Source organism: Fundulus heteroclitus, chromosome 21 (genome assembly GCF_011125445.2).
Source record: "Fundulus heteroclitus isolate FHET01 chromosome 21, MU-UCD_Fhet_4.1, whole genome shotgun sequence".
Classification (NCBI taxonomy): Eukaryota; Metazoa; Chordata; class Actinopteri; order Cyprinodontiformes; family Fundulidae; genus Fundulus; species Fundulus heteroclitus.
This window is the reverse complement of record NC_046381.1, coordinates 17,092,683-17,117,508: the sequence shown is the minus strand read 5'-3', so window position 1 is coordinate 17,117,508 and position 24,826 is coordinate 17,092,683. Positions and strand designations below refer to the sequence as shown.

General features: G+C 40.6%; 1 protein-coding gene across 1 annotated transcript in view; it reads left to right on the top strand.

The window, feature by feature from the left end:
* Positions 1-938: 938 nt before the first annotated feature.
* Positions 939-24,826, top strand: part of stau2 (staufen double-stranded RNA binding protein 2) — a 134,004-nt gene continuing 110,116 nt past the window's right edge. The window contains exons 1-4 of the mRNA XM_036125513.1: positions 939-1,146; positions 2,995-3,125; positions 3,271-3,430; positions 6,977-7,112. Coding sequence (XP_035981406.1) covers positions 948-1,146; positions 2,995-3,125; positions 3,271-3,430; positions 6,977-7,112 — 626 coding nt within the window. The 5' untranslated portion in view covers positions 939-947. The remainder of the gene's footprint in view (positions 1,147-2,994; positions 3,126-3,270; positions 3,431-6,976; positions 7,113-24,826) is intronic.

Here is a 24,826-nt window from a genome sequence, read left to right as displayed (position 1 = left end):
TATTAAATATATGTATATATAAGTATATGTATATATGTATATATATGTATACACATATGTAAATATATGTTTTTGTATATTGTTATTTATATATTTATAAATGTTAAACATATATATTTAAATGAATAAAATGCAAAATATTTCAGCACATGACTTTCTCAGTACTTGATATTTTTAGAACATAACATAAAAGTAAATGGCATTTGACATTTTAAAAGTCTTAAGCCCCCCTGAACATGAGAAAATCCTCGTTATTCGATGCTGTAGCGCACATATTCCCTAGTTACTGGGGGGAAATAGGGAGTACCAATATGGCGGCTGGTGGCTTCAAAGCGACTCGTTCAAACAGACGGTGATTAGCACTCCAGTGTATAATATAGCTCAGTGGAGCACACACCGCGCTAGATGTCGGTCACGCCGGTGGCAGCGTCACGCTGAGCGCCGCGATTATTCCAGGACGACTACCTCGAAATTCCTCAAATCCACAACAAATTCAAACTTGGGCGTCCAAATCTTGTTTTGTGACATCGTTGTTACCGATTCTTCCTAAACACAAAAAATTTAACCAATAAAAAGATTATATGGCCACAATGACAGTGAGTGGAGCTGAGCAGGAGACATTTTTGCATCTTGTCCCACCGTCGTCACCGTGGTCATCACGCCCCGGCACCTGAATGTCATCCTACATGCTCGTTGCATGTAGGCTGCCTCCGTTTTTTCGCCTTTGGCATCAGCAGCATCAGCAGCAGCATCGAGTCGAGCTCCTCGGAATAAAGATTCATTGTTCGCGTCTATTAGCCGCCGGTGGATGCGGACGCGAGAGAGTCGGTTCTCCAGGCGTGGAGCTGAAACGTCATCCTCTAACAAAAAGATTGCGTGCGGACCCGAGTGTCGTTGAAGCACTGACGGCCCAGCGGCTCGTTCTCGTTCTCTTCCAGGTATAGAGCATGGCTCAAGTGAAAGTACAGACCACAGCGCCCCTGGCTGGTCCTGGCCTCTCCCCTGGAGTTCCTCCCACGGCCATGGCCAGCCCAGGACCCCTGGGTCTGCAGCCCTCTGTCAACGGCACAGGCCCGGCCCCCACACCCGCCTGCCCTGCTCCTGCGGTCGGATATGGGGACGCTCCTGTGTCTGCCACGCCGCCAGGTACAACGCAACGACCCAGACCTCGTTGTTGTGCATCACTTGTTTTTTTTTTTTTGTTTGTCACCGCCTTTTGTGTCGAGCAGCTCGCATTAAAACGATCAGCACCAGGTTCCCGGATAAGTGATGGATCCCGCTCACTGGGACGGTCGGAAGAAAGCAGCACTGTTGTGTTTGAGCGTGCTTTGGCGTTTTATAACGCTTCAGTGGAACGATTGACCCGTAGCCTGCAACTGAAGGTGCATCTGAATATCGCTGTTCAACAAGTGAAACTTTTAATTTATATAGATTTGCCACACACCGGGAGATAATTCAACCATGTATTTTCTGTTAATTAAGGCAAGGCAAATTTATTTATATAGCACAATTCAGCACAGAGACAATGCAAAGTGCTTTACATGATTAAAATATAGGAAAATAAAACAGAATAAAAGCAAGTAGGAAAAAAAAATAGAACATTAGAAACAGTTGGACTAAAAAAGTTGAACTAATTATGTTTCAGTAAAACAGTTTAACTAGAACAGTCAAAGGCAATCCTAAACAAATGTGTTTTAATCTTAATTTAAAGGAATTCAGCAATTTTACAGTTTTCTGGAAGTTTGTTCTAGATAGGTGGAGCATAAAAACTAGATGCTGCTTCTCCTTGTTTGGTTCTGGTTCTAGGTATGCAGAGAAGGCTGGAGCCAGAAGACCTTAGTGGTCTGGAGGGTTGATACACTGATAACAAGTCTGTGATGTATTTAGGTGCAAGGCCATTCAGGGATTTATAGACTAACAGAAATATTAGGATGATTTTGGTCTGGACCATCATCAGGAAGACTGCCGACTTGACAGTTTTCCTGCAGGCAGTCACAGACGAAGAGAGTAAGGCATGAAAAGTAGTTGCCAAAAGAGCTGGCTGTTCACAGAGCGCTGTATCCAAGAACGGTAATGGAAAGTTGAGTGGAAGGAAAAAGTGCGGCAGGGGGGAAAAAATACACAAGAAAGGCAGATAAGATGCAGAGATTTACGAGTTTGGACTGCGGCGGGAGTCACAGCCTCAAGAGCCATCCAGCACAGACACATCCAGGACCTGGATACCATTGTAACGCTGGTGATGTTTAGTCAGTCCTGAACCAGAACCAATGTCAGATGGATCTTACATGGGCTAAGCAGGAAAATCACTGGAATGCTGCTCACTCCTCTTTTCAGACGACAGTGATCCCAGCATCTTTTTAGAATCTGAAAATTAAAGTCCCAGAGCCGCAAGAAAGAGTGGAGAGGGCTCAGAATCCCAGCTAAGTGAGGTCCAGAGGGAAGTTTCCAGAGTCGGTGCTGATTGGTACCATGTCATCCGCCGGTGTTGCTCTACACTGTTTTATTGCGTCCAAAGTCAGCGCAGTCGACTAGTGGAAAATATTATAGCACTTCATTCGTCCAGAGGCTAATCGCCTCCATGCCACTCTGCAATAATCCACTAATTCAGGCTGAAGGAGGCCTATTGAAGTACTGAGCTCAAATACGGTTTGGTACCCGCGTACGCAGATGCAGGTCGACATTTCTGCATGAACAGCATCAAATTCTGCTGTTGCTCTGGTGTAACGTTGAGCTTTTCTGAGAACATGAATAGCGAGTTTTCATTAACTGTTACTCATAATTATGAAAGTCAGCTGACATAAAGCAGTGAGGCATATCACACTGTGTGCAACGGATCCCTAAAATACATGAGATTTACTCCGTCCAGCTCTCTGACGCTGACGTTTCCGAAGTTCTCTACACAGATGAGGCCCGATAAATGTAAATCGAGTTTTTTAACGCCCGTGGTTCCTGTCCGGTTCTCAGTCTCCTGTGTTTGGGTGCTCTGTGTCTAAGGCTCGCCCCAGGAGAACATGGCAAACCCTAAAGAGAAAACTCCAATGTGCTTGGTGAATGAGTTAGCCCGTTTCAACCGGATCCAACCACAGTACAAGCTCCTCAACGAGAGAGGCCCTGCACACGCCAAGGTGAAATGTTCACATATTCTATAGTTTTTATTTTTTTTAATTTTTACAGGAGCATGTTGCTTAAAAAAAATGCAATCGCAGTGCTTCCGGATTGACCTTGGTTCTGGGAGGTGACTGTTTTTCCTGCTGGGTGTCGCTGTTTCAGATCTTCACGGTGCAGCTGACTCTTGGGGAGCAGGTGTGGGAGGCAGAGGGTACCAGCATCAAGAAGGCCCAGCACTCCACTGCTGCCAAAGCGCTGGCCGAGAGCGTCCTTCCCAGGCCCGCGCCTCGCTCGCCTAAAATAGACGTCAACAGCAACCCAGGTACCGCATCCCCAGCTGACCAGCAGCGAGGCCCGCCAAGGATAGCTCAAAACCTATGTTGGAGCTCATTTGTTTGTAACTTATCTCAGATTCAAGCTTTTTTTTATTTTTTATGTTATCGAACCATGATAATCAAACGTTAGTTTTAATGCACATTTGCACAGTGCTTTGCAAAAGTATCCGCATTTGTTCATGTTGCAACCGCAAACTTCAATGTGTCTTATTGGGATTTTATGGGACTGACCAACATGTGACTTTTAGGTATGATGTGGACAAAAAAGGATCTGTAGTTGTCAAATTAGGGTCTGCAGTGTTAGCACCGTTGACTGGCAGCAAGAAGGTCCAGGGTCCGAACCCTGAGCTGGGATCTGCGTCCTCCAAAAGTCCAAAAGGCTGTTAGGTTAATACGTCTCTTTAAATGGTCCTTAGGTATAAATGTGTGTGCAGGGTTTTTGTCTTGTGTGTCTCTGTGTTGCCCTGTGATGGACTAGTGACCTGTCCCTCTCGACCCTGCATGTTTATTTGTTTTTTTAATATTTGACATATAAAGACCATATTGACCGGAACCCTTGCGCTCTGTCCCCGTTAAGTGGTATACCCAAAATAAAATCCCGTGCAACCCACTGGCTTCAGAAGTTACCCCCTTTAGGAAGTCCACATGTCTGTGATTCAGTTTGCCTCGCACCGTGTTGGGGACACTGCAGACGTTTGGATGGTCGTCTTGTCTCAGACCGTAAATAAAAAAAAAATTCTTTATGAAAAACCCCAATTTGTGCACTGCAAAAAGGGAACTAAAAGTAAGTACAATTTTTTTTTGAAATGAGTGGATTTTTCCTTGATTTGAGCAGCTAAATAAGACCATTTGCCAATGAAATTAGTATTTCTACCCCTAAAATAAGATAATTAGACATCCTGCACTTAGTGTGAAATAAGATGATGGAGATGAATTGTTCTTATTTTTTAGTGCAAAAATCTTGTTCCATTGGCAAATAGTCTTATTTAGCTGCTCAAATCAAGGAAAAATACACAAATTTCAAGAAAATTTTACTTGTAGTTCCCTTTTTGCAGTGTGGCTAAAAAGTCTTCACACCTCCCGTATACATCATCCTCACAGCGACCATATGCCGCCATGCTGTGGGGACGATTTTCCCTCAGTGGGGACGAGGAAGCTTGTGAAAGTTGATGGGAGGACGGATGAAGTCAGGGGTTGGAAAAGATCGAAGAATGGGGGGCAAAGGTTTGCCCTCCAGCCACAGCAGGACAGCGGTTCTTGACTGTAGGGCGCCTGACAGGGTGTGTTTGCGTGTGCGGGGAGTCCATCTGGACCTTTATAGAGGAATTCTGCTAAATCGGTCAACAGCAACATCTGCTGTTTGGTCTTTACCTGCAATCAGTAGTAGGAGTAGCTAGGGATTCTGGGTAATCCTCAGAGCAACGGCTTCACTGCATTGATGTGACAAGTGTTTGGCTTTGACACCAGTTTAATTTCTTTTCAGACTAGCGTCCCCCCCACTCCCCCGCCAGGCTGAGCATGGTTTGTTTATTTTAAGTGGCCCGATGTTTGAGAGAAACGTAAAACTGTAAAGTTCCCGTCTGGAATAAAACTTCCCGGTCAACCAACATAACACGATAGCTGTTATTAGCTTATTAGCTAAGCACGAGGAGCTAATAACAGCGCCTCATGCCCACTGAGCTATATAATACACTGGAGTGCTGATTTTTGCCGAAAAACTGAAGTCACTGGCCGCCATCTTGCTACTCCCTACTCTCACAGAATCCCATAGGATTTGGTTGCAACAACAAGCAGTTTTCTGACTGTGTGAAAATATTTCACAGGTAATTCTACAGTCAGTGGATGTACTAACACTATCAGCTACTAGGAAAATAGGTGCTGAAATATTTTACATGTTATTCATATTAAATATATATATATGTATATATAAGTATGTGTATATGTATATATGTATATATATGTATACACATATGTAAATATATGTTTTTGTACATTGTTATTTATATATTTATAAATGTTAAACATATATATTTAAATGAATAAAATGCAAAATATTTCAGCACATGACTTTCTCAGTACTTGATATTTTTAGAACATAACATAAAAGTATATGGCATTTGACATTTTAAAAGTTTTAAGCCCCCCCTGAACATGAGAAAATCCTCGTTATTCGATGCTGTAGCGCACATATTCCCTAGTTACTGGGGGGAAATAGGGAGTACCAATATGGCGGCTGGTGGCTTCAAAGCGACTCGTTCAAACAGACGGTGATTAGCACTCCAGTGTATTATATAGCTCAGTGCTCATGCCTAGCTAATAAACTATTAATAACAGCTTCCTCGGGCACCTCCCACGAGCCACCAGAACTGCCATCAGAATTAGCCCATTTTCTGCGGGAAACCCAGGCAAGATTTAACCCCTCCTATACTGAGGAAACGAGAATGCAGCATACTGAAAACGTTTTGCTATCCCGTCTCAGAGAGAGGAGACGGAAACGCAAGGGCAAATAAGCATGTACGCAAATACGCAAATTATCGCGCTTATTTTAATTAATCACGTGATTAAAATTTATTGTGCGATTAACTGGTTTATTGATTATTGCAACAGGCCTATGTAATGTAGCTATTAATGTCTGCGGGCAGTTGACATTAATAAACTCCTGAAAGAGTGTAAAGCTTAATGTAGCTGGAGTTTGTCTTTGATAATACTTTCTTGATATCATTTTCGCCATATTTTCAGCCAGTTTATCTCAGGTGTCGGTGTGTTATTGACGATGAGGTTCGTGGCTAGCTAAACGTAACCTGTGCCGTCGTTCAGGAGATACTTCTCAGACCAAAAGCCTTTTTTTATGTCGTTAATATTATGCGAGCCCTTTCGGTATTCAGGGCTCGCCACAGCAAGTTATTACAACTTGCACATAGAGTTGTCAGAGGTTTTCACGCCGGATGCCCTTCCTGACGCAACCGGGTTCTAACATGTAAAAGGGATTGTGGGTAATCCTCAGATCAACGGCTACACTGCATTAAGAAAATTGACCCATAAAAGTCACAAATGTTGACCCATTTTGTTGAAGTTCTTGTTGGATTGTGGGGGGGTTGAGAACCGCTGCAGTAGGACAATGAACTAATTTGTTTTAAATGTGCATAGCTGGTACTGACATATAGCCCAAAAGACTTGGTAATGTAATTGCAGCAAAACTATGGTTCATCACTGTGTTGGTTAAGGGACGCTGAATACAAACATGCGACGATTTTCCTTTTCTGTGCGTGATTCTCCTTCCATTTAGCAAATTTGCTCCACTCTTTGAGTCTATCACACAAAATCCCAATAAAGCACATTGAAGTTTTGTAGCTAGATTTGTAGATTTGTTGCTAGAAGAAAAATTTAAATCAAATCATATGGATACTTTTACAAGGCACAGCAATGAATAAAAATAAATTAAAATAAAAGACCTCTTGAATATGATCTTTTTTTTATTTATTTTATCTATTGATTTTCCTGCTGAATCTTTTCCATGCACCCGACCGCCACAGGCAGTATAACACCCACAGTAGAGCTGAACGGTCTGGCCATGAAGAGAGGGGAGCCCGCTATATACAGGCCTTTGGATCCCAAACCCATGCCCAACTACAGAGCGAATTACAACTTCAGAGGGATGATTAACCAAAGGTGAGCACCTTAAAGCGAACTCCTCCGGAGGTTTTGTTTGACTCCAGTACCTATGAAGAAAAAAAACAAAAACAAAGCCTTTAACTTGGTTGTACAGACATCCCGACAACTCTTCTGTTGATAATAGCAGCAGCATTTCAGGCCAATCGGATTGAGTGTTTACTTTTTTTTATTGGAAAAGAAATATCCCCAAAATGTTTCTGTATTGACTGTAGATGGCGGACTGGTGTTCTGATGGAGCAAAGGCACAGGCCTTATTGAGATTTTAAGTTGAGGGCTGCAAGGAGAAGAAAAATGGTTGGGAACCCTGGCCTGTGTACTGTTTTATCGATTCATTTAAATTAGCAATTTATGAAGATTGAATTTTTGGAAAATTGTTGGCTTTTTTTTTTTTAGAAAAATCTGCAGAAGTGGCAGTGTAACGTTGCACTGTCAGTGCTGAAAATGGAACCTGTTTTTATGTAATAGGTTGAATATACTGTAGCTGTACAGTCATCTGGACGCACCTCTTGGCCACCCACAGTCTGACTCAACTCCTCCTTGAAATCCACACACCCCTTCTTCCTTTTCCAGCTTCCACCCCTTTGTCCTCTGCTCTTCCTTCATCCTCTTCATCTTCATCAGAGTCATTCTATACACCACCATCCTGTGCTGTCTGGCAACTCTCACCTACCACTGCCTCGTAGTCACTGAGTTCCTGAGCCAGACTATAAGGCACACTTAAAATCCTTACATTTTTCTCAAACATTCCTGATGCGCCTTATAATCCTGTGCACCTTTAGATTTGATTAATGTTGTGCTAACTGTCTGGTTTTATGTGGTACAATGCACTCACAAATCTATTAAAATGTGTAAGTATGACTTTGGTAAGCAACCAAACTGCTCCGTTCAATCGGAGCATTACGGTACACTGTGTCACTACCTAATCGGACCCCTGAGCTGTCTACAAGACTGCCTGACTGTAATGTCTAAACTAGAAGTGCATTCATGTTAGGCAGCCCGCGCCCAGAGTACATGCTACCAACAATAAACCTAGTAAGTTAATTCAATATGAAAGTTCTGTTTATTTTGGCCTTATGTTAGAAACAGGGCAGTGTCATCCAGCTACTCTGTCCTCCCGGCAGAGACGGATAGTTCTCCCTCTCAGGAGATGGCGGTGTTAAGGAGGAAACACAACAGACGCGTTGCAGCAGCAAAGCAGCATACGCGCGTCCTACGCTTAGGTTAGCTTTTCATTCAAACCAGTCAATAAATTTACACCAGACGCATAACGCTACGCGACGGCTAAATTAGATTCAAGTTCTAATTTCAGACACATAAACGCTCCTGTTTGGCAGAGAATAAACAGAAAAACGTCCTGTTCACTTCCGGAAGTATCCCAAAATAAGAGTAGTCTTTAAAGTAAAGTACCATGGATGATGTAGTTGTGACAAGCTTAACAAGTTAGCAAACTAAAATACACGATTTCTAATCAGATATGGTGAAGACATGAATTGTTAGGTGATCAAAACATAGGATATATTACTGGTAATTTAATACCTTACACATATATTACGGATAATTTGACTTTCTTTAATCACTTACCCATGACGAAAGTTCTCTCCGCAGAATCACGCAGATGTGTACTTTTCAGCGTCTGGTGTAAATTTACCCTCTTAAAAAAATGCCCGTACACCGCACCGCTTACGTTATGCGACCAGTGTATTTCCTCCGTAAGGTGACCAGATTTCATTTCTCTAATGAGGGTTGGTTTGTTTTTTTCTGAACTGCAATGCCGTCGGGGCAAGGAAGGTGCGTTTGGCGAAGCTTTACCACGTTGGGACAGCGGCAGGACTGGCTAAATGCCTCTTGTCGCACTAAACATTTTTCCTCCATCATGATGCACTGAAATCAGAGACATTTCCGGGGGCAGCTTTTGCTGGGGACAGGTCATCCAAAACGGGGTCTGTCCCCGTAAATCGGGGGCATCTGGTCACCCTACCAGAGGGGCGGAGTGATATTACACGGTGTGCGCTTTAGACACACATAGACTGTGGGGCATAACCACTAATAACACTGAACGTCACACCTTCCATCTCTAGCTTCAGACTCATCACCCCATCTGAGACTATTTTCAGCTCCAGAACACCCCTCACAAACTCCTCCATCAAGATAACTCCTACACCATGTCTCTTCCCATCCACACCCTGGTAGAACACTTGAACCCTCCTCCTAAGCTTCTAGCCTTACTACCTTTCCACTTGGTCTCCTGAGCACACAATATGGTCACCTTAATCCTCTACATCATGTCCGCCAGCGCTCTGGTTTTTCCTGTTATAGTCCCAACATTCAATGGCCCTACTCTCAGTCCAAGACTAGTGCCTTTCTTCATCAGCAAACATTTCACGCCGTCTGGACTTCTCCAGGCCTGTGTTTGAATAATAAAACGGTCAGAATGAAATGCAATCAAAAATAAAATAAGATGTTTATCCTGCTCAAATTGTATTGCATTTTATTCACAAGTGTTTTAGTAAAACTGTACGTTATAGACCAACAATTAGCAGGTCATTATTCTGAAGTTGAAGGAAAACGATGCGTTATGGATATAAATCAGGAAAATGTGTCAGGCATTTTGTCATGTTTCATTTAACCATGTTAGGTGTGGTGTACCTTACAGCCTATATGACATAAGAGCATTAAGTTGCACTGTTTTATGCTGTAACCTTGGCTTTGAACATTTTTATTGGTTGTTGAGTAAACAGGTGGTCCTCAAAACACTGCACTGCAAAAAGGGAACTAAAAGTAAGTAGAATTTCTATGTATATCCCTTCCTTGGTATAATTGTCCTTGATTTGAGCAGGTAAACAAGATTATCTGCCAATGGAGTGAGTATTTTGACCCCTAATATAAGATAATTAGATATGCTGCACTAGAAATAAGACGATGGAGATGAGTTGTTCCTATTTTAAGTGCAAAAATCTTATTCCATTGACAGATCATTTAAACTTGCTTGCTCAAATCTCAAAACTAATAGACTCATTTCAACAACATTTTACTTTAAGTTCCCTTTGTGTGGTGTGGGAAAAACACTTGATCAAGGTTGATTTGATATCCTGTGAGTGGCTTAGAGCCCCTCCAGGTGGCAGTGTTTCATCATTTTATAACTTTCCTCACCCCTTTCCAAATTTGGTCGGGCACTAATTTAGCTGCGTTCAAAGAAATGTATTTATTTAAGACTATGCGTTTATTTGTTTTTGCCTCGTGAGCTGAGGGACAGTTTGAATACTTGGAATTATTAAGCATTTAAAGAAATCAACATACAATACTGAAACGCATCTCTTTGTGTTCTTTTTAATTTATTTTTCCTCCCAACCTTGGCTTTGAAGTTTCTCCTGTGAGGCGTGGCGATGCTTAGAGATGAGATTTATTATAAGATGGCACTGTTTTGCCAGATAAAGCGAGTGACTCAGTGGCATTGTTGAGTAACTAAGTGTAGTCAGCAGAGAGTCTCGCATCTGGCCCACATCTTTTTACCATTCGCTCCGTGCAGGAACTAACGGGGGGGGAGAGAAAGATGAATGTCTTTGCGGTAGAGGAGAAAAATCTGCTTGCCAGCATCTATCTGTCAGTGTTGTCTGTCTCAGTGATAAGTTTCTAAGAAGACACCGGCAGCATTTATCTCTCATGGTCTGTTTTCTTTTCTGATTTCACTCAACCGGCACGGCACAGAGAAGCGTTTTTAAGATGTGTGCGTTCCCAAACGGCAGAGGCGTATTTCATCCCAAGGTCTCTTTCTTTAAGTGTGAACGAGGGTTCGGATTAATGAAGGGGGAGACCTTCTGAATGGGAGTCCTCTTAAACAGATGAGGGACCATGGAGCAGAGTGGCAGGCCATATTTGCCGTTCGTCAACTAAACGATGCGGCGGAGAAGCGAAGGTTTCCACATATCCATGTCCTTACCTATTATGATGAATAAGAGCGATCCAGAGTCGTGTTGATGGAAAATCTTCCCATTAAAGGGGCAGCCTGGCTCTGATCCATCAGCGCTCTAATGACCGCCGAGACCAGTATTGATTCGTTCAGAAAGTGCCCTGTAGAGGAAATGCTGCGATAATATGAAATGGGCATTTATCAGTGTCTTAATGAATCTTGTTTATGGGGAAGGACCTGAGCATAATTCTTTACCACCCAAGTCCATGTCTAAGTGAGCGATCCGTCTCCGTTATCGTGCAGAAATGGCCGCCCCCCATTGTTCAGGCGGCTGCGCAACGTGCGGATACGCCGGGCCAAGTGGCTAACAAAAGTGACCGCTGGATCAGGAAAATGTTTGCTGTATTTTCATTTCCGTTCTTCGTCTTATTTGTGGTGTTTGCTCGCATTTCCTGTTTGCGCCGCTTTTGCCAGTGTCCCAGAGTCATCGTGGTGAATCGTTTAATAAATCTGGATGAGTAACGGCCGCTTGAAAAGGAGGAAGGAAGTTGCCCCCTGCTGGAGGATTTGGTAGTTGTAGGAACGTAAGCGTCACAGGTACAAGATCAGTAACGTTTTTGTTTTACAGTGTTAGAGGCTTGAGTGATAATCAAATTGATAATCTGAAAATAGACAATCTGGGGGTAAGATTGGTGAACGGATCAAAAGACTGAAAATTCCTTATGGATCGGATGTTCTGGAGGACAAACATCACCAAGATCACAGTCTACCATGAACTGTTTTGCTGCCTCTGGTCATTTAAAATTACATGTCTTGTTTGATCTGTTTAGTGCTGGAAGTCTCCTAGCTATGATTCTTAGTACTGAGGAAAAAATCGGAGTGCATTGGATGAAGTAGCAGGGACTGAATCACAGGCATATTTGTGTTATCAAGAAATCTTATTACATCCACTGTTTTCACGGACAATCCCCAGTTCCTGTGTTATCATTGCAACACCTGATTCTAGTGAGTCATGCAGGGACTCCACCAGTTTATCCACGGCGTTCCCAGCTTTCGTCCTGCTGCTCCAGTCCCAGGAGGCTTGGTGGGGGCAAGCATTCTGTTGGAGTTAGAATTTGGATTGGACTTTACCCAACGAAGCAGAGCTGTGTAGTGTCCTCCCAGCCCTCATTTGGTTATGACAGTAAGAGTGTGTCAGCTGGAAGAAGAGTGGGTTGAATGACTGCGAGTGCTTTGCTCCGTGACATTTCCTCCTCAGATGGTCTTCAGATACTGGGCGGCGAGTTGCTGCTTTCTCCGTCGGAAGAGGAAGAGAAGGAACATCACCTGCAGACTGACTGCAAATTTGACACAGAGTCAAAAGAGTTATTTCTGTTGAAACTCTGCTTTTAAAGAGGGTTCAATTTGAATCTGAACAGTTGCAGTTCTGGTTCCCGATTCCTCATTTTGATTTCGGTCCCAATCGCCTCCGATTCTTTTAAGAGGCAGGGTCAGAACTTTCCTTTCTCTTAATCCAGTAAATGAACTACTGTGCAACTATTTTTGCACTATTTGTAATACAGATATTCAATATATTTAAGTACACTAAAATTGTTGCCGCTAAAAGAGACGCCGCCCAACAACATTTCACTGTGTTTTTCGGTACAATGATAGCTGATAGCTAACCAGAGTTCTTTCTGGATAAAATTATATTTATATATGAGAGAGGGAGGTATATCTAATGCCCCAGTGTGTAAGATTTACACACTGGGGCACCATCTACTGCCAACGACCTCGCTGTTAAGCACGTAGTAACTACTGCAGAACCCGCAGCATGTGATAAATGTGACAATGTTAACATGTCCTCCATGTATTTGGTACCAAGCTACTGCTGGTGGCTAATAGCTACAGTCATCGTTTGAAATGGTTTTTGGCACTGTCGCTAGGTCCAACATTTATGGCTTGTTTTTTTTCTAAAGTCGCTTGTAGTTTTAGTGATTTATGAAAGCAATACTTGATTTATGCTAATAAAAAAACCTAGTTACAGACTGTCACTTTTAGGAAGAACTCTTCAAATTTAGTTGAAATTTAGAAGGTCAAAAAATAGTTTAACTACTAAGTACCTAGACATAAAAACCACAACCCCTGAAATCAAATGCAGAAATAGAGAACAGACTCCTTCTATTTAATTGTTGTAACAATGCAAAGAGTTCGATGTCTTGCCCTGGGAAACTACAACCTATAGGGTTCCCCATATGTCAGACTGACGAGTGCTTATTCCACAACAGGCATATTATCAAAAAGAAGTTATGATTAAAAAACATTTTTTGGAGGATTCAGTGTTATATACCCTGAAAGGAATAATAAGTAATAATGATGTATTTTGTTCTGTTTCTGGTCCATTTCTCTTACTGGCTTTCATGTTTGCAGGCTGCTGCTCTTTTGCCAAAATAAAATACCAAATGCTGCGCTCTGTTTTAGGAAACCTGAGAACTCTCATGCGATTGGCTCAGGAAACAGGAAGTAAGCACAGGCTACACTCTGAACCGAAGTAGTTACGCACCGTACCTCCAGCTTTGAAAGGAGAAATACTTGACTTAGACATTATTGGTGAAGAGGACCGATTATTTATAGAGAAAGCTACTTCCATCCCAGGTTAAATATGAGAATGATTTGGTTTGATTTTAGGGTAAATATCTTACTCATAGCTCCTTTATTGAACCCTAGCCCAGCCCTGCAGGATAATAAAGCACAAAATAGGTATCAGGTTGCTTTTACAAGTACGACTATGAGTGCTTGACGTTGGTATCGAGCCTGATACCACTAGCAACGATGCATCCAGCTTACGAGATGAGGCAATGACAACATTCAGTCCTTGAGAATGAGACTGGATGAGATTTTAGTAATACTGTGATAAATCTTAAGAAACCCAAATGTTTTGGTTTTCACAAATAGAGTAAAAGTTTCACAAACCGCGCTGTTGTTTTTAAAGGGTTTCTAATCAGCGCCGAATTGTTTTGCCAATAGTTGTTCAGTGCTTACAAATGATTTTTTTTTCCAGTTTTTTCTCTCCTTGTTACCCAGAATGTTTATTTTGTGCTTTATTAACTTAATAGTGATGGAACCTGTCGAAACACGAAGAGATAGCAACAGCGTATGTTACAAACAAAACAGCAAGGCACCCCTTAATCCAGTGAAGCAGATATGGTGAATTTCTGTTTTACTTTGAACTGTTCTGAATTGTTCTTTATTCTTACTTAAGCGGAGATACAACTAGTGATTCGGCGTGTTTGTGAGCAACGCTTTGTGTAAATAAAAGGCTAACTTTCATTTAGTAAGACCAGATACGACCTTGACGTCTCCAGATGTCTCTATAGTTGACCTTGTTTCCACTGGCGTTTGGCAGCTTTTGATTAAGACTCTCTGACCAATTTATGCTGTTGCTTTTATTTTATCACCCTACTGGACATTTTGGTTAGGGCCTTCTCTTTTTCCTGTTTTTTTTTTTTTTTTTGTACTTAGCATGTATCCTTGCTTCAACTTGCGTCCATGGAAATGAACGTGCCTAGGTATAACTTGCATAAGGTACAGTGTGTACATATGTGAGTGAAAAGATCCATCCCGTGCTTTCAGAGTATCGGATGGCACCTCACAAAGAACGCCCAGGAATTCAGGCGTACTTTGTAACCTACATCTCTGATTGGGCCAACCCTTTTCATTGAAAACAACAAATCTGTCCATCTGCTGTTCTACATTCAACATTTCCTCTCATCTCTTCCTACACAAACATATTACATGTCCTCTGAGGTCTTCTTAACTCCCCCCCAGTCTTAGCTCCCTCTCTTCCCTACTGGCTTATTTTTTTATGTTGCTTCTTGTTACTTTAGGCTTTACATCTCTTAAGGACTTAATCGGGACACAGCGTACTCTCTTTGGTCCACTCAGGAATTCCTCAGATATGGTTTTTCTTTTCCATCCTATCATCACAGCTGCCCCCAGATAAAAAGGAGCAGCCCAAGCCAAACAGGCAGAGACTTCAAAAGAAATAACTTTTTATTGCATGACTTTTTTTTTTTTTTTTCATTTTATATCAACACACATCTGTGTAGCTCACGTAATCAAAACCCTTTACTGTTATAGAACGTAAATCCCCATGGGTGACATACCAGTGGAAAGGATGATACGTCCTAATTGTCCTGAAGCCGTATTTTATTGAATGAGGGTGGAGGCTCCAACATAAACAAATGCTCACATGATTTGTGTTCTGTGATACAGACGTCCGCTTTCCCCTTTCATCTCATCTCTTCCGAGTAAAGTTTCAAGATTTTGAATCACCCCAGGCCCTCCCTAAATCATGCCCCTGATGACGCTTATATGAAACTAGGTCTAACACTAGATGATATCAACATAAACACTTCTTGGAGTCTTGCCTTTCAGTTTCGACAGCTGGGAGACTCAGGTACTTTACCAGAGCTCTTTTCAATACCTAAAACCTGTTATTACGTATACTTACACACTTAATTGAATGTTGTTGTATGGAATTAAACTGTGGTTTGGATTGTTTACCAAAAGCAATTAATCCGCACAGTTAGCTTCAAAACCTAAACACGCATTGGCACATACATGGGGGAAAAAAGCCTTAGCAATTAATACAGAATTCAGACAAATGATTTCGCTCTGAAAAGTTTCGAAAAGATTTTTAATAAACGCGAAAGGGCTGGGTGATAAATTGTTTTATCTTTGAAATCGATTCATTTGAGTTTTAAGATTTAATTTTTGTAAAATCTGGATTTTATTTTGCCAATTAGCTCATTGGGCTTCCTTGATGCGATTAGCATGCAATGCTGAATATATGTTTAGGAAAATATATTGTCGAAATAAGGTAAAGAGGAAACAAATTTTACCTTAAAAAAGACACTATATTCGTTAACTTTTTTTTAGTTAGTTTGAAGTTACACAAGTGAAGTGCCTGTTCTTAGCTCATTGTGTAATACCGCTAGCATCAAACATTTAGTAAACATTTTCATTGTTTACAATGCTAGTGCCTGCCAACCTGTTTTACAAGCATGTTTCACGGCTTGTATTGAATTGCACTTTGAATTCAGGTCAACTCCCAGGCGAAATGCTTGACATAATAAGTTTTAAAATGAGTTCTTCAGTTCTTTTTCTTTTTTTGTGAAATGAAAAGGAGGGAAAAATGGATTAATCGGATTTGGTATAATAAAATCTGAGACTTTAAGCCATATCTCCCAGCCCTACTATATTCAATTCAATTTCCAATTCAATTTTATTTATATAATGCAAATTCATGAAACATGTCATCTCAAGGCACATATTATACAGATTGGGTCAGATTATACAGATTGGTCAAAAATTTCCTATATAAGGGAACCAGTTGATTGCATCAAAGTCCCGACAAGCAGCATTCACTCCTGGAGAAGCGTAGAGCCACAGGGAGAGTCGTCTGTATTGTCCATGGCTTTGCAGCAATCCCTCATACGGAGCAAGCATGAAGCGACAGTGGAAAGAAAACTCCCAATTAACGGGAAGGAAAAACCTCCAGCAGAACCGGGCTCAGTATGAACGGTCATCTGCCTCGACCGACTGGGGGTTACAGAAGACAGAACAGAGACACAACAAGACAGACAAAAAAGCACAGAAGCTCACATTGATCCAGTAATCTGTTCTACATTAGATGGTAATAGCGGGTGAGCTGTCATCCCTGGATGATGTCACAGCTAACAGAACATCAGACCAGGTGTACCTACTATGAAGAAAAAAAAGAGAGAGAGAGAGAGAGCAAAAAGTTAAAAGCTGAAATGACAACAGTCATTTCAATGCAATGCAATTCATAACTGGAGAACAGTAGAAATCAGTAGAGTAAGAAAAATAGGCCCTGATGTCCTCCAGTAGCCGAAGCCTATAGCAGCATAACTATAGAGGTAGCTCAGGGTAACATGAGCCACTCTAACTGTAAGCTTTGTCAAAAAGGAAAGTTTTCAGCCTAGTCTTAAAAGTAGACAGGGTGTCTGCCTCACGGACTAAAACTGGGAGTTGGTTCCACAGGAGAGGAGCCTGATAGCTAAAGGATCTGCCTCCCATTCTACTTTTAGAGACTCTAGGAACCACCAGCAGACCTGCAGTCTGAGAGCGAAGTGCTCTGTTAGGAACATACGGGGTAATCAGAGCTCTGATATATGATGGAGCTTGATTATTAGGGGCTTTATACGTTAGAAGAAGAATTTAAATTCTATTCTTGATTTAACAGGAATCCAATGAAGGGAAGTTAAAATTGGAGAAATATGATCCCTCTTGTTGATTTTCTTCAGAACTCTTGCTGCAGCATTTTGGATGAGCTGAAGGCTTCAAACTTAATTTTGTGGACCTCCTGATAGTAAAGAATTACAATAGTCCAGCCTTGAAGTAACAAATGCATAGACTAGTTTTTTAGCATCACCCCTGGTCAGAATGTTTCTAATTTTGGCAGTATTCAGGAGGTGAAAAAAGGAAACTCTGGAAACCTGTTTCATATGGGATTTAAATGACTTGTCTTGGTCAAAAATAACACCAAGATTTTATTTTTATATATATATACATACATATATATATATATATATATATATATATATATATATATATGCGCACACACACACACACACACACAAATGTCAGTTATGGATATGTAAGAATTTTTAAGACTATAAACTTTTAATTAGTAATCCATGACCTCCTGTTTCCCTGTGATGTATAAATATCACTTTACACAGCAGAAATTGGGAATAAGAAAACATTCGAGTTGAGGTTGTTCAGAAGTTAGGAAGTGGTTGGGGAAAAAAAGCATCTGAACTAAACTGGCTACAGCAATAACTTAAAGTGTAAAACTGTGAACTGTAAAATTAGACGTATTATCCCTGGATGAGGACTGTAGTTTAATTAGCCACCATGCAAAGTGAACAGGAGGGTATCTTGGTGTCACTGGGTTCTCAAAACAACCACCTGACTTTACCCAAATGCCAACTAGCTGTTTGGGAACCATGCAAGGAAAAGGGCCTTTTTTCTGTCCAAACATCTCAAATGTTATATGGGGTAAATTTATATGGGTGACTTTATGAAATAAATGATCATCAAGGTTTTTCTTTTTCTGTTGACTGACATCGTGGACTCACATTAAGGGTTGAATGTTTGACAATTTTTCATTGTGAAATAATGCAACTGCTGCTACTTTATGTTAATAATTGTAACTCGTGTTTTCCAGGGACTCTAACACATGCAGATGGGAGGGTTTCTGTTTGTTGCTGGTCTTTCTGGTTGTCCTGTTTCTTGGGTTGCAAGCACCACTACCCTGTAATAAACATAACTTTGGCAACCATTGTTGGCGTAGATCATTATGGGGTAACACACATCTGCTCACTGAGAGACACATTGTCCCTCTTTCTGCTGGTGGTGCGTCTCAGCTTCACAGAAAAGCACCAGTTTGATCAAAGTCAAAACTGGCTCCATTGGCCCTTCAGGTATAATCAAAGCCAAACGTATCAAAAGTTGTTCTATCTCTTTTACCTTTGAGGAGAAATTACTAAAATTGCCCAATTCATAAAATGTTTTTTTTATGTATGTTTATGTACAGTCCAGAGATGCAGCTGTGTGTTTATGACTTAACCCAGCTTCCCGTACCAGCAGAACAGTTTCTCTTTTCTTTATTTAACTGCTTTTTGAATTCAAGCCACATTACAATCACCAGTCACTCCGCTTTGGTCCGATGCGTCACAGCAAGATGTGACGAGAAATAGAGAAATATCACAAATCTCTTTCAAATTTATACTTTGTTTACTTAGGTTTGGATCAAACTCGCAGTATGCTTCCTGCTGGAATACACACCTGCCTCTTCTGGTGTCCTTCACACGTGGCATTATAGTGAATCCTTTTAAGACTGTGGAAAAGCATTTTTACTTCCTCAGCAATGATTGATGCTTTATTCCCCTGAGTAGGGAAAGACAAACAACTGGGCTAAAAAAAACAAAAAAAAAACTAAGATTTTTAAAAACGGTCTCTGTAGAGGTGCTTGTGTGGCGTTCCCACATACATGAAAGAATTACAGATGAGGTAATAAATAAATGAGGCAAAGCAACAGAGCTGAAATGTGACCTCACCCGATACAATTTGTTGCAAATGTATTCAAGCTCCTGGGACGTTTTCACATTGAAAATGTGATGCAAAAACACAAAGTAGCACGGAACTGTAAAATGGGAGGAAAATAAAGCACGGAGATTATGGCACAACTGCAGATGTACCGAGACATGCCCGTCCACTTAAACTCACTTTATTCATCAGAGAAACGTCCAAGAGGCCCATGGTAGCTCTGGAGGAGCTACAGCTCGGGTAGGAAACTCTCTCCACGAGACGACTGTTGTTAACTTCACACATTTGGCCTTTATAGAAGAGCAGTAAGAAGAAAGCGTCTGTTGACAGCGTGAAAAGATCAGGTTTGCAGTTTCCCACAAGTCATGTAGAGAGCTCAGAATATGTAGGAATAGATCATCTGGTCTAACAAGAACTAAACTAAGGCTTTTGGGCTCCATGAAAAATGTTGTCCTGCAACATCATCCACACAGCAAAACACTTTTGGCAGCATCATGCTGTGGGAAGTTGTTGGATATGAATGCACGGCATACTTTTTAGAATATCATTTGTAATAAGGAAAAAATATGTTTTTAAATGATCATGTTTTCCACTCCACATTTATGAGCTACTTTGTGATGAAATCCCAATGAGTTGCATGGAAATTTGGGCTTGTAACGTTAAAATATTTTAAACAGCTAAAGCGATATGAACTTTTTTTACTGTACGCGAGGAGGCACTGAGCCGATTGGTCAGTTCTTTATTTCTCTCAAAGCAGTTGTTTGGAAATATTCTGAGTTGGCTTTCACAGGAGCAGACTTAAAGAGCGACACGGAGGGAAACGTAGCACCGGACAGAATTCATCCTGGGATTTTTAATAACTTCCATCCTTTAATAAGCCTAAAAATGTAATTTACTTAATGTGGACTGAAAGCTCCTTTTTAGACTGATCCTCTTCCAGGTTTTCCTCTTATTCTGCTAACTCTCAGCTACTGGCACTTAAAGAATCAGTTGTGCTTTGTCACATAAACTTGCATATGGGAAAACTGCTGTGCACAGCCTGCATCCCTCACGGATTTTGCTGAAGAGGTCTGAATTATTCATCCAATGCTTACTTTAAGTCCAATAAGGAATCGGCTATCAGTGTTAAAGTGGGTGCATTAATTGGCAGTGAAATTTAATGAAGACCTGGATATCTCGCCCGGCTGTTTTTAGATGTATTTTTTTAATTATTTTGGGTAATCCGATTTGGTCTTTTACTTTACTACTGGAAATATGTGTTGTGCTCAACATAACTTTGCCTGTCCTGAGTTCAGCATGAACTTTCGCAGAGAAAGCTTCCTGTCAGAGATACAAACCGCAACAAATGCTAACAACTGTTACCACCTTCAGTTGGACATGAAGGAAATATTTTATGTAGTCTGTTTGATTTCAAGGATCACATGTTGTCAGTAGGAGCTGTAATTTAACTTGCCAATATAAGACGGTGGTGGTTTTTAGTTGCTTATGGAATATCACATTATCATAATGTTTGCTTTGGTTACATCAAATTAATTAATAGCAGGTGCATAGCATGTTAGCACATTTGATGAGCCTTTCATTTGATGAACAAGTGGTTTATCATTTTGAGTGTGTGGATTTTACTCCTCACAGGTTATGACTCTGTCTGCAATAAAAACGTGTGACTGAATATTTGTATTTGGTGTTTTTGTTTCAGGCCTTTCTGTATTTGGTTTTATCTGTGAAAAACTGAGCCGCTGTGGCACAGCCAGCTTCTGCGGATAAGTCGGTACAGAGAACAAAAACAGGTGTCATGCAAGAAGTCTTTCCTTTTCTGTTTGGTCATGTTTTTGTCACTGACAAAGTTCAGGTTTGCTGAGCAAGTTGTGCATACCTCTAACCAGTTTTTTAGTTGTTTGTGTGTTTCATAGTAAAACTAGTGCTATTCCCGTTAAGGTATTTTTTTCTGCAGCTTTGCCTGCTGTTAGAGTGTAAATGCTGGGCAGATATTCATTAGGGAAGTCCTAATCAAAAGTGGGGTTTTTATTTTCATTTTTTGTCACTTAAGAATATACATTTACTCGTTTTGAGAATTGATTTGCCAACAACGTCCCACTCAGTAGCTGTTTTTAGCGAATGTGACTGATATTTCATCTCAGAGATTTTCTTCAGGCAGCCGTAATATGTACCGTATTTTTCGGACCATGAGGCACACCGGATTATAAGGCGCACTAAATATTCTTCCTAAGTGTGTAATATCACTCCGCTCCTTCACGTACACAGCTGTCTCCTTAGAGAGAGAGAGAGAACTATTCGTCTCTGTCGGGAGGACAGAGTAGTTGGACTACACTGCCCTGTTTCTAACATAAGGCCAGAATAAACGTAACTTTTATATTGAATTTATATTTAACTGCCAGTTCTTTGTGTGCCACTGATATCGGTCTTTTGGTACAGTTGGTTTTATGTAGTGTGGATTCGTGTATTAAAATTCATAAGTCATTTAATGAAGATAATTTTTAGTTCCCAACACATTTAATGACTATTTTTAATAACTATTTTTGTCTTAGGAAAAACAGCTTGGGTCCCAAATGTGTGCACAAATGCAATTTTTTAAACCTTAACAGTTTTAAAATATTCTGGAGGAAGTCATGCATAAACACAGTTGGTGAATTTTTACCAAGCGGACCAGATCACTCTTAAGAGCAAGATTGGGGCAAAAATCGGGTGAAAAATCTTGCCGTGTGAACCTGCCTTTTAAGAGGGATTATTCAGGGCTTTTTCAGAGCGAAAAAAATTGCCTGATTGATGTGGTTGTACTTGTTTATCATTGTTTTATATGCTAAGATAAGCCCTTTTGTGGGTTTAAACATCCATAATATATAGATTTCTGTTAAAAACTAATTTAACTTTGAACTACTAAATGATTATTACACTTAGTCCAGAGTGGTGTAGCACTTTCAAGCTCACATAGAGGATCCAAGTTCCCCCCATCAACACATTTGATGTTTTGAGCCATGTGTTTACTTGACTACGTGGGCTGTTTTCTCACACCGTATTTTCTACATGAGTGATCGCGTGAGGCTGAAGGGAAAACGAGGCATGATGGATAAAGGGAATGAAGTATGGAAGTTGGGAGGAAGAGAAAACAAGTAAAGTTCTGGCTGGAGATTGAAGGAAAGTGCAGCTGGTGGAGGAGGGAGGCTGTCCAAGTTTTTGTGTATATTATTTTTTTTTCCTGCGGATCTCGGTCACCCTTTAGCTCCCCAACGCAGTTCCGTCCCCTTTACGCAGCCAGTGGATGTTTTGCTGCCGTAGCTCAGGGATGCTGGGAGACAAAATGGCCACCACACTTCCATATACTCATGTGCTGCAATTTGTCTGTGTGCGGTTGACTCATTCCTGCTGTTTTTATCGCTGTTTTTATCATGTACACAAAAAAACTTCTCACTTCAGTTACATCCAAGTAAACAATACACAACTCTCTAATTCTGCTCCTGTTGCTCTTAAAGAAACTTTTCTAATTATCACAACCTTTTCAATATATTATTTATTCACATTTTGTCATTGAGATGACATGGGACATGAAAAGCCTGTTAAATAAAGTATTCAAGTTTCTTCTCAAATGTGTTAAGGTCATTTTTGCCTTAGACCATAAGATCTTTACCAATATGGACTATATAGGAGCTTAGCTAGTATTTTATGATAATGGCTTAAGTGACATGGTGCATTATGATAGGGGAAATTAGTCAGTGGAAGATGGGGGGGGGGGAGGGGAAATAAACGTCAATTAAGGAATGTGCGTGTCCTGCAAAAATTGCCTTTAGGCCGTGGCATTCTGATTGATTGGATTCAGGGGGCCCAGGATTTACCAGGAAAACATTCCTCACAGTCTGACACCCATGACCACCAACCTGAAGTGTTGAAGCAATGCAGGTGGGGTCTATTGTTTCAAGGGGTGGATGCCAAATACTAATATCACGTGCAGCCCAAGAGCAGAAATCTTGAGTCAGGCAACGGAGCAAAGATGTTGCTATATTTATCTGTGCAGGATTTACACATCTACAGTGATATGACACATGATTATAATCACTGTAAAAAAAAAAAATGCATGTTGGTATTTAGCTAACTGAGTTAAATAAAAAGGGACATTAACCTAAATATTTGCATATTTAAAGAAAAAAAAAAGCCAACCTATGTGTCTGGAAAATTAATATGTAAGATTTGCAAATGGGTTTTTTGTTTTTTAACCTTAAAACTAAATGATATGTTGTCATTCTAATGAAAGATGTAGCTCCTGCTTGGTACATATGTATATTAATCACTTTCTGACATCTTAGTAGCATCTTAGAATAATTCCAACTCCTTAATTGTGTTCTTGGCAGCAGTTCTGCTGCCACTCAGTAGCCTCTTTTACAAAACATCTGTCATAAACCTGTGAAGACAAGCCGCCTCTGAGCTCCATAACCAATTCATAAGTCACTAGTAGAGAGTGATGCCGCATTCAGCTCTGAATGTTCAAGATACATATAGGCGAAAGAGCTGGATGACAGGTGCGATGCTGCATCGACATCAGCACCAAGCTTAATAATAAGAAGAATTATCTGTCATTGCAACATACATTTCTCTGCATTTAACCCATCTCCCTGGCACATACGTGTGCCAAATTAAGCAGTGGGCTGCCACTGTGGGAGTTGAACCTAGAACCTTCAGGACACAGGCACAATGCTGTAACCACTGGGCCACCACCCGCCCCTAAATCTGCACATTAAGTCCCTCTACACCAGGGGTGTCAAACATACGGTCCGCGGGCCGGATCCGGCCCGCCGAACAATTTAGTCCGGCCCGGTGGCTAAATGCATTATCATTATTCAAAAAAAATTTATCTTTTTTTTTTCTTTTTTTTTTTCTCAGTGTCCTGTCTGGCAATGTGGCAATAAAAATTGTTGTCTTAATGCCAAAAAGAGCTCATCAGATTTGACTTTCACAAGTGGAACAGTGCTGCTTTTGCCATAGTGCTCAGCTTGATTTATGAATGTGAATAGTTTTATTATGATTCATGCCGGGAATCTCTTAAATGATATGGACACTACAATGGAAAAGTAGGAGAGGAAAGGAAGAACAAGAAGAAAGAAAGAAAGAAAGAAAGAAAGAAAGAAAGAAAGAAAGAGGAGATAAAAGGAAGAGAATGATAAAACAATTATTGAAAAAAACATGTACTTCGTTTAATAGAAAATATGCAGTTCCCATATTGTCCACGAGGGGCGCTGTGTTTTAATCAGCAGATGGTAGCACTGAGCTGCAGATGCAAATTTCTTAATTTGTATCTGTTTGATGTACTTTGTCGTGCAGGAGAGTGTTTCTAAGTTCCAAAAAATGTGAATAAATGTTTTTCAACATTGTACAATCACTGTCATCAGTTCTTATGCATAATGCACAAGTAAATGTTTAACTGAGTAAAAGTATTGTTGAAATGACATATACTTTTCTTAAAAACGCTGAGGTTATTCATAATATATTGTGTAAAAGTGAAATTCATTTAATATAAAAATCAACAACAAGTCCACTTTTATTAGTTCTATTTAATCTTGCAATGAGTTTACTCGTGTGGCCCTCTTGAGATCAGATTAAGCTGTATGCGGCCCCTAAACCAAAATAAGTTTGACACCCCTGCTCTACACCATTCTTTACAAAATGATAATGGCGGACAAAC